General features: G+C 50.0%; 1 protein-coding gene across 1 annotated transcript; it reads left to right on the top strand.

Moving 5' to 3' along the window:
- The first annotated feature begins 165 nt into the window (after window positions 1-165).
- On the top strand, window positions 166-8,951 carry NUDC (nuclear distribution C, dynein complex regulator). The gene is made up of 9 exons (XM_061450003.1): window positions 166-320; window positions 1,777-1,854; window positions 3,672-3,872; window positions 4,250-4,333; window positions 4,488-4,601; window positions 5,053-5,247; window positions 5,803-5,886; window positions 6,289-6,407; window positions 8,092-8,951. Exons 1-9 carry the CDS (start codon window positions 225-227, stop codon window positions 8,141-8,143), a joined length of 1,023 nt encoding a protein of 340 aa, XP_061305987.1. The 5' UTR covers window positions 166-224; the 3' UTR covers window positions 8,144-8,951.
- The last annotated feature ends 660 nt before the right edge of the window (window positions 8,952-9,611 follow it).

The following is a 9,611-nucleotide window of genomic DNA, read 5'->3' on the forward strand; positions in this document are numbered from 1 at the left end:
CCTGCACCGAGCTTTCTGGAAAGGCCTGGACAGGCGGTTGCTATAGCAACCGAACCCCGCGCCTCGCGTCCCACCCTTCCTCCCACTGATTGGTTCGTGCTGTTGTCAATCAGCAGAGAGACGCTTTGGGATTGGTGGACGTAAGAAGCGCGCGGTTGCGTTTGCTCTTCCGTTGGCGCCGCTTCCGGTTCCGGTCGCCGGTGTGAGGGGCTGAGGCGGGCGCCATGGGGCTGAGCGCGGAGGATGCGGCGGAGCAGGAGGACCGCTTTGACGGCATGCTGCTCGCCATGGCGCAGCAGCACCAGGGCGGCGTGCGCGAGGTAGCGCCGCCGGCACCGGGAGGCAGCGGCGGGAGCTTCCCCGTGTTCCCGAAGGGGAACGGGGACGGGGGGGGGGGGAAGGACGGACCGGGAGGAGAGAGTGGGAAGGGGCGGGAGGGTGGAGGGCCCGGTTTTCCTAGGTGCAAGCGGTGCACAGGAGGCAAGTGTGCTTCTCTCTCTTCCTCCTACGAGAGCGGCCCGGGCCTAGCGCCAGCTCCGGGGAGCGCGGAAGAGCCGGCCGTTAATTAACGGGGTTAATAAGTGGGGTGAGGAGCTTCGGCCTACGCCCTCGCACCCCAACGGAGGTACAGTGCAAGCAGGGCGACAACAAAGCAGAACACCCGAGAGGAGGCTCGGTTCCTGCCGCCCCCCCACGTGCCCAGTCCCTAGCGCCCCCCCCCCCGATAACCGATGAGGGGCTGGACTCGACCATGAAGTGCACTTGAACGTGAATGTGGTGCCCTCCTCTGGGACAGGGCTCTGGGGAAGCACCTCATGCTTCCCAGTGTGCCCCTGCAGCGTTCAGAGCCTGCTTTGCTGGAGGTCTGGGACGCATGAGAATCGTTTAGGGACGCAGCTCCTTAGAGCAGCTCCTTGTGCTGCAAGGAAACCTCTGGTTGAAATATGGAGAGGACGGAATGCTTTGGAAATAAAGATAAGCCAAGTCCATCAAGAGTATGGATGTCCATAGGGGTGTTCGGGGGTGCCAGTTTAAAACTGCCAAGTCCATGAGGTATCTGGCAGCCAGGTAGGTGTAAAAATAAAGAGGTCTTGGGGAAGGGTGAGTTTGCACAATTTAAAGGTTTAAGTGTGCAAAGAAGCAAAGTACAGTACATGTGTATATAGAATCGTAGAATAGTTTGGGTTGGAAAGGACCTTAAGATCATCCAGTTCCACCCCCCCTGCCATGGGCAGGGACATCTCCCACTAAACCATGCCACCCAAGGCTCTGTCCAGCCTGACCTTGAATACGGCCAGGGATGGAGCATTCACAACTTCCCTGGGCAGCCCATTCCAGTGCCTTCCTTTTCACTCCAGTCTTTTGACTGAAAATCTAAAGTAGCAGAAAACTACCGAGTATTTCAGTCTATGTACGTGTATAGATGCACATACATACACATACCCACCCGAATTCCTGCCTCACATAACAGCTTGGGGTGTTGGAGTAGCTGTGTCTCCAAGGTGACCTGACAATAAACTGCTTGCCCTTTCCTCATGTCAACCACACAAATACCTCTTCTGGACACTGGGAATCCCGGAGCTGGATTTCCACAAAAGCTGTTGGATTGGGAAACAGCCGCAGGGCTGATTTAAGTACGATCCTGGTACATGGATAGGGAGGATGAAGAGCAGAGGCTGCTCAAGGGACAAGAGGTGGCTTGGTGTGATCTGGTCTCATTGCTCTTTCTTTGTCTCCTCCCCTTCTCCCACCCCCCATCCCTGTTTCTTCTCCCAGCTTGTGAACACGTTCTTTAGTTTCCTGAGGCGTAAAACGGATTTCTTCACCGGGGGAGAAGACGGAGTAGCAGAGAAGGTAAAAAAAACCCCAAATCCTTTATGCCACTTCTGTCTGTGCCGTACTGAGCCTTCCCTGCCTGAACAGCCCAGAGCATTGCGGTGTGCTTGGGGACACTGTGATGCTGATGAAACACATTGCTGAAGCAAGCTAAAACCAGTTGCCTCTATCTGATTGCTCCTTCAAATGGTACCAATGGTGTGGCAGGTTCTTTTGCCACGCTCTGGCCAAAGGCTTGTTTGGAAAGCAAATCTGCCAGACACACTGACTTAACGGTGACACACACCGTGGTGTTGATAACCCCACGTTACGTTGTTTGTTCATCTCAGAAAAAGCACAAAGTCCACATCTCTGCACAGGCGCCTGCACCTTTGTCTGTATGGAGCTGGGGAGCAAGCCTGGGGGTCCGTGCACTGGCAGCCTGAGCTCCTCACCCAGCTCCAGAGCTGAAAAACTCAATTGTTTCCCTGCAGGGAAATAAGATTCAGAGTATTCAGACATGAACTGGCCAAACTTTCTTGCTTATACTTAGCAATATAGCAGTTGTTCTCCCTGGACTGCTGGAACTCCAGCAAATGGGGTGCTGCTGCTGTGCTGAAGGTGTCCGGGTAGATGTTAGTTGCTAAGACAGTGTGTAACTTACTGTATCTCGTATTTAAAGGGACAAAATGAAAGCAGGAAAAGGAAGGAAAAGAGGATGGTTGTAAAGTAAGAAAGATGAAGCCTGCTGTCATTTTTCTTTGCCTAAAGAACAATTTTCCCTGAATTCCTGGGCATGCTCCCAGGGGGTGAAACCAGAGTAGCATTTGAGAGATGACACTGGCCCATGATTCTGGAGGTCCTGGCTACTGTTGCTGCCAACTCCATAGAAATCTCTGTCTGTGCCTTGGCTGGTGTCTGTTAAAATGCTGTGTGGTCTTCTGCAAAGGTGCTCAATGCAGTATCTCTGACGCCACAGGAACTGCACCAAGAATTGAACAAATTGCTCCTCTGAAGCAGAAATAGTTTGTGTTGGTTACAAAACTCCAAGGTGTGGATACTTCGAGTTGATTTGGGAAAGAAGTGAACCCTCCTGAAAGTTTCTAGGGTATATATAAACCAGCACCTGACCCCCCCGCCCCGGCTGAGAAATCTCTCCAGTTCCTTTTCTTGGGTTCTATCTACATTGTTTTCCGGAGCAAACTTCAGTTCTCATACGTGCTTCTTTGCACAGTGCCCCTGGTGTTATCAGCCATGGGGCAGTTGCTCTGGCTTCCTGCCTATGTACTCAGCCTCCCTGCTGAGCAGTAGAGCCTTTTGCATCAGAGACCTTGACATTTTGCTTTTCATAGTCACAACAACATGAGAATTGGGACTGGATTTATGTAGGAACTTGCCCCTGAGTGTAAATCATTGAGCTTTTCAAATGTTTCTCCTCTAAAACATGGCACCAAGTCTCCATCTGGAAAAGCCCAGTCATGGGTAAGGTGAGAAGTAGGTAAAAAACTTGGATCTGGTGTCTCTGTTCTTCCAGCTGTGCTGTCCTAGATGGAGTAGCTGTCAAATGGCTGGCTTAGGCATCTGCTCATCCTGGAACTGCACAAAGGGCAGGAGAAATGGAGAACTGTTATTTCCCTCTTACCTCCATGAGAATCCCTGTGTAAGGAAGAACTAGGAAGGGCTACACAGAAATACTTTTTCTGCCACTTTAGATTTTCAGTCAAAAGACTGGAGCGAAAAGGAAGGGAAAAGCCACAACATCTACGGATGTTCTCAGTAAACAGTGAATTGGCTTCATTTAGGTTTGAAAGAGTAGCGGTTGGTTAACCCCCTTTGGTGCTGTTCCTGTCTTTCAGCTGATCACAGACACCTTCAACCATCACAACAAACTGGCCCAGAAGGAACGGAAGGAGAAGAAGGCTCGTCAGGAGGCAGAGCGGCGTGAAAAGTCAGAGCGAGCTGCAAAGCTTGCTAAGGAAAAGCAAGAAGCAAACGAGCCAAGGATTAAGGAACTTACAGATGAGGAAGCAGAAAGGCTGCAGCTGGAAATCAACCAGGTAAAAGCAAGGTCTGGTGCCTGCAGGTACCATTTGGGTCATTTTCACTGGCCTGCGTGTAGTTCTGGTAGCAGTGAAGGCTTGAAATGGCTCAGACTTGTTCCGTTGCAGTGTCAGCTGTCAGCCTGGGCTCAACTGTTGCATTGTAGCAACAACATCTGCTACAGTCATCCAAAGCTGTGAGGACCAAGGGAATCTTCCCCTTAGCAGCACTGCTTTCCTGTAACACTGTTCTAAGGGCTAAAATTTCTTCAGTGCAGGTCTTGAGTCCTGCTCTGTGGTTTCAGCTGAAGAGGTTGAGGCCACCTAGTGTCAGATCAGCAAGTAACACAAGGTGCCAACGTTTGGCTGAGGGTGTTTGTTCTCTTTTTAAGCAGAAGAAAGAGGCACAAGGACAGGTTAACAGTGTCCCAGTGAAACCCTCGGAGGAAGAAGGTGACTCTTCAGATTCTAACAAACAGGTAAAGCTCATTTAGGGGCTTTATTTTAGGCTGAGAGAAATAAGTTTCTGGACAACCCTGGAAACCTCTTTGAATGGGAGGGGTGTGCCCAGTCTGGCATTCTTTAAGAATCACACACTTAATTCCACACTTTACACCTTAAATTGTTGCTTAGGAAACAGATGATGAAGAGGAAGATGAGAAGGACAAAGGAAAACTTAAACCCAATTCTGGCAATGGAGCTGACCTTCCAAATTACAGATGGACACAGACCCTTTCAGAACTCGATGTAAGTGTTGCCTTAGTCCCAGGATTTGAGGAATCTGAGATAGGGACTAAGAGCAGGTGCTCTAAGAACAGTGGAGTCAATGCCCTGGATCTCAGCTATCTGTGGGACACTCTTAGTTGTACTTAGCAGCATTTCAGTAGCTGGGAGAGAGCTTGGCAACTAAACCAGATTCCCCAGAAGCTGCAGTTAACTTTACCAAACCATGGTATTGTTTTAGCAAGACATTAAAATCTGCTTCCCTTTTATGGTTCCTTTGAATTATTGGCCATCTTGTTGCCAAACTTACTCTTGCATTCTTTTACCTCCCACTCACTCAGTACCCCGAGGAAAATATTCCATGTTCTGTCTTACTCTGATGAAACCAAGGCAGAAAGTCTTAGAACAGTAGCGTGAGAGGGTGAGGAGAGACTTTACTGCTCAGCTCCTGAAATTTGCTCTTTGTCTCTTCCAGCTGGCCATCCCTTTCAAGGTGAACTTCAGGTTGAAGGGGAAGGACATGGTGGTGGATATCCAGAGACGGCGCCTCAAAGTTGGCCTGAAGGGCCATTCGCCTGTCATTGATGGAGAGCTTTTCAATGAAGTGAAGGTGGAGGAGAGCTCTTGGCTGATTGAAGATGGCAAAACAGTCACTGTGCACCTGGAGAAGGTAAAGCAGAATGAATTGGGGAGGATTCAGACTTGGCTGCCTCTTCCCTGAAATTAGAGTCTGACAAACCCTGTGAAAGCCCTGGGCTTTGTCAGCTGAAACAAGAGCCATGCTTATCCTTGGTACCTGGTCAGGGCTACTGCTGGAAGTGGGGTTTTGCAGGTTCCCCCTGTCTTCAGCCTGACATCATGCTAGTCCAGGATATCACATTGCTCAGCTGGAAGGAGATCAGTCATTTTAAAGTTGTGCCTTAATGGAATAATGCCATGCTTTGACATCTGTTAGTGACATGAAAACCCAAGGACAGACACTATTATTATTGTGTCCCTTCTGGGCCTCTCCAGGCAATTTGGTTGTAATCCCATTTATGTCATGCCAAAGGTGACATCTGACATGCTCTCAAGTTTCCCAGTTGTGGAAATTCAGGCTACCTAAAGTGGTTCGGAATGAAAGCTGTACCCTTTATCCATGTTCAGATTTTCCCTGTGACTGAGGCATAAAATTCCTAGAGCAAGCCCAGGAGAAATAAAATACTTTTGCTACTTCATCCTTCAGATCAACAAGATGGAATGGTGGAACAAACTCGTGTCCACAGACCCAGAAATTAACACCAAGAAGATTAATCCAGAGAACTCAAAGGTAAGAACTCCCTTTGTTCTACTGAATGGAGCCCTCTCTTACATGAACTTAAGTGCTTCCAAAACTCCAAGTGAATGAAGCTGAGTTTATAAATTAGTGTCTGTATAAGTATTTCTGCAGCCTGTGCTCACAGCAAAGCACAATGTCAGTGTGTAGGATCATCAGGATTTTCAAGGACCATCAAGTTCCAACCCTGTGCCACAGGCACGGACACCTTCCACTAGAGCAGCTTGCTCCAAGCCCTGTCCAATCTGGCCTTGAACATTGCCAGGGATGGGGCAGCCACAGCTTCTCTGGGCAACCCGTATTTGTAACCTCAGTGTATTCAGGTTCTCTGCAAGCAGGGTGTATGTTTAGGTTGAGAAAAGTTATTCCACTTTTAATTAAAGCCCTTGCTTGTAGTTGTCAGACCTGGACAGCGAAACTCGCAGTATGGTGGAGAAAATGATGTATGATCAGCGACAGAAATCCATGGGCCTCCCCACATCTGATGAACAGAAGAAGCAAGACATCTTGAAAAAGTGAGTAGACCTCATTCATTTGTGGGGTTTCCCTTCCCCAAGCTCCTCTCCTCTTCCTCTTTGACACAAATACATGAGCAGAAAGCAGGTTGGCTTTCAATCCTACCTGTGTTTACATCTGCAGTTACACAGGCATTGAATTGGCCAGCCACCAGTGTCTATAAAAGCCCCTGGGGGTAGAAAGCATAACGGGAAATTCTGGGAATAGCCTAGCTCTGGAATTACCCTAATCTGCTTTCAAGTCCAGAAAGCATGTTAGGGACTGGAGGTCCCATCTCTACTGAACTTTAACATGATCTTGATTGTTTTCTAATCTCCCTCTTCTCCATAGCCCAGATAATCTCCCCTCCCTGCAGACTTGCCACCAGAATGCTGTCTCCAAGCCAATAGCACTTTTATGTCTTTATTGCCCTGTTTGGCATAAATGCACCTTGGCAGGGAGGTTACTTACAGAGCTCCCAAGGCCGTGTGGGGAGGTGTGGAGGCAATTCTGGGTCAAGCAACTTCTTCAGCAAGTACAGACCCACAGCTTAGGTTGGAAGGAGGATCGGTGTCGCAGGCCTGACTCCTCTCCTTCCTTAGCTTATCTGTAGTGGCAGAAGCTTTGCTCTGATCAGTGCCCTGAGTACAGCATAGGGTGAAGCTGCTTTGGAGCAGAGGCCACACTTCCTTAGTGCCTGTGTGTTGTTAGTGGAGTGGGAGGTAGCCCTGTCCTGCTGGGAAGTCCACATGCAGGATGCCTTGCTGGCAAGGTCACTCGTTCAGTGCTCTGGAGCTGGGCAGGTTGGCTGGCAAAGAGCAGAGAGGACATTTAGACGTTGTTCAGGCCAAAGCAGACTCAGTGACACTCAGGTGGGTCCTAATCTCTGCCTGTGAAGCCCATCTGGCTGCTAAAAACACACTGTTCTCGCAGCACCTGTTTCCATGGAAGTGGAAGGTGGAAATGCTGTGGTGGTGTTTCAGGGGAAACCATGAGATGAGAGCACGGAGGAAGACAGAGGCCTGCCCTTACTTTATGCATCTCCATCTGGTCCTGTGTTGTGTCCCTTGGTGAACTGCAGAGCAGAGGAGAAAGCCAGGAGCTTCTCCGTGCACTCTTTACTCCTGATCACTCAGAGGCACAGTGAATTGTTCTCAGAACCTTCTAATGTGGCAACCTGAGTCCAAATACTCCTATCTGCCTGCTGGCATTGCAGTACATGTGAAATCAGGTTGCACCTAGCTGGAAACCAGGTTTCTCTGGTTTCTTCCTTCATGAGTTTTCACTGTCACAGCACTGGAGATACTCCCCGTGTCCCCAGGAATGCTTAAGTTAACAAGTTTGATCTTAAATCATAATCTGCTCTCACAATCTCCCCTCTGCCCTGCAATCTCTCGTTCCTGCTACGTGTCTGTCTGAGAGGTAACAGCTAAAGAGTATGTGTTTGATAATTAATAGCTTCCCTGTGTCTGGACTTGCTGACCTTAATGGCTGGTAGGATTTGTGATACCATTGACCTGAGGAAAAAGGTTGTAGTGTGGGACTGTCCCCTAAGGAGCTCAGCAGAACAGTCCCTGCCCTGCAGGGTGTGGGGACAAAGCAAACTTGACAGTGCAGGAAGTAGGGATGCCTTTTGTCCTCCCGGCAGCCAAACTGTTCTGTGGTTCCTGCTGACTCATGCTCTTGTCTTTGTTTTCCTTGCAGGTTCATGGAACAGCATCCAGAAATGGACTTTTCAAAAGCTAAATTCAACTGAGCCCTCCCCTTCTCCCCCCTCTTTCAGTCATCCCGTTGAATGGGGCAGGATCTGTATTGCTGGACATCCCTTACCTTGGGCGAGTAGACACTTGAGCATCCCCACCCGAGCTTGCAGTGGAGGCAGCTTCACAAAGTCATCCTCAGTTGTCCTGTGTTGAGCAGAACACAAGGCTGCAGCAGCTCCAACTGAAACCATCTGAGACACTTCCCAAAGGGCAGTTAAGAGAGAAGGAGGGGATAGAGCAAAAAGGGAGTTAGAGCAACAGGAGCCAGAGTCGAGAGGTTCTGGGACATACCCTTGATGTATCACTTAGCTTTGTCTCCTGGCTCTTCCGAGCTGCTCATGCACTCTTTGCCATTGCAGTTTGGCAGTAGGTACTCCTGAGTTTTTACTCCCTTCTCATCAGCTTCCTGCTTTTCTGTAAAAACAAGGGCCAGTTTAGTTTGTAAATTCTCCTTCTGCCTCCTTGGGAAGGGAAAACACCGGTCTAAAACCACCAGCTATTGCAGTGGAGACACACTCTGCTCCTCCTTTCCTGCTGCTTCTAGGCTGGAGGGGTTGATCTGCTGCCTTATGGTAAGGGAAGGCTGGGGAGCCTGTGGCTGTGGGCAGGGGAGAGGATGGGGGCCTGTTCTTGCTGGGACTCTGTCTCCTTCCTCTTTCCTAAGAGCCTCTTCCCTTGCTGACTGCTGACAGGCACTGCTGTTCCCTGAGCTCCTGCTGCCGAGTGGCATTTCTCTGCATGTTCTTACCGTGTTCAACCGCAGTGCAACATAAAGGAAAAAACGTGGCTTATTTCCAAGTAGAGCCTGTGGTTTCTCCTGCAGGGGTGTGAGCAGGGAGGGGGCAATGTCTCCAGGCTCCCTGCTCTGGACCGTGGTGCCTGCCTGGCCAAGGAGAGACAGTTGGAACCTCGTGTCTTGCTCCTGAGTGCTGATGAACTCCAGGCTCCACTTAAACACGAGGCTGACCAAGGCCCATTGCTCTAAGCCCTACTCTCCACGTAGCAGCACATGACTGTGCTGAGGAAGCCACCCTTGCCCCAGGTCTCCTTTATGATGAGCTAACAAGGAAAGTCCTTTGCAGGCTACCCCAGATCCCTGCTGCTGTGGTTCTTGTCTCTGCCTCCCTGAAACATTTCCACCTCCAGCCAGAGGGAGTGGGCACAAACGGCTGGAAAACCAGCTTGGGCGAAGTCCAGCCTGGCACTGCACCTGCCTGTTCGGGTTTAGGGCTTTTTTCTACACAATAGGACCTTGTCTGCGTTTAATCTCCCAGTTTTATAGCCTCTTGGGATCAAAACGGCACCCACCCAGTGGAGTAGTGACCTTGTGGGTGAGGAAGGACCCAGGCTGGGGTGGCTGCCGTTGGGATCCTTGTGACTGTTCATCTTACAGCTGCCTGTGCTTTGGCCGTGATAAAGCAGCGCCTTGGAGGTGCTTTGGCCTGGGGTGAGGGTACCTGG

Source organism: Pezoporus flaviventris, unplaced genomic scaffold, assembly GCF_033815535.1.
Source record: "Pezoporus flaviventris isolate CSIRO_AGI_PZ_B2104156 unplaced genomic scaffold, CSIRO_AGI_Pfla_v1 ptg000008l, whole genome shotgun sequence".
Classification (NCBI taxonomy): domain Eukaryota; kingdom Metazoa; phylum Chordata; class Aves; order Psittaciformes; family Psittacidae; genus Pezoporus; species Pezoporus flaviventris.

Bases quoted from the DNA above. Each gene is read 5' to 3' on its own strand.
- NUDC (XM_061450003.1), top strand. From the start codon at position 225: ATGGGGCTGAGCGCGGAGGATGCGGCGGAGCAGGAGGACCGCTTTGAC. The intron at 321-1,776 runs GTAGCGCCGCCG...TTCTTCTCCCAG, and splicing joins ACCAGGGCGGCGTGCGCGAG to CTTGTGAACACGTTCTTTAG. The intron at 1,855-3,671 runs GTAAAAAAAACC...CCTGTCTTTCAG, and splicing joins AAGACGGAGTAGCAGAGAAG to CTGATCACAGACACCTTCAA.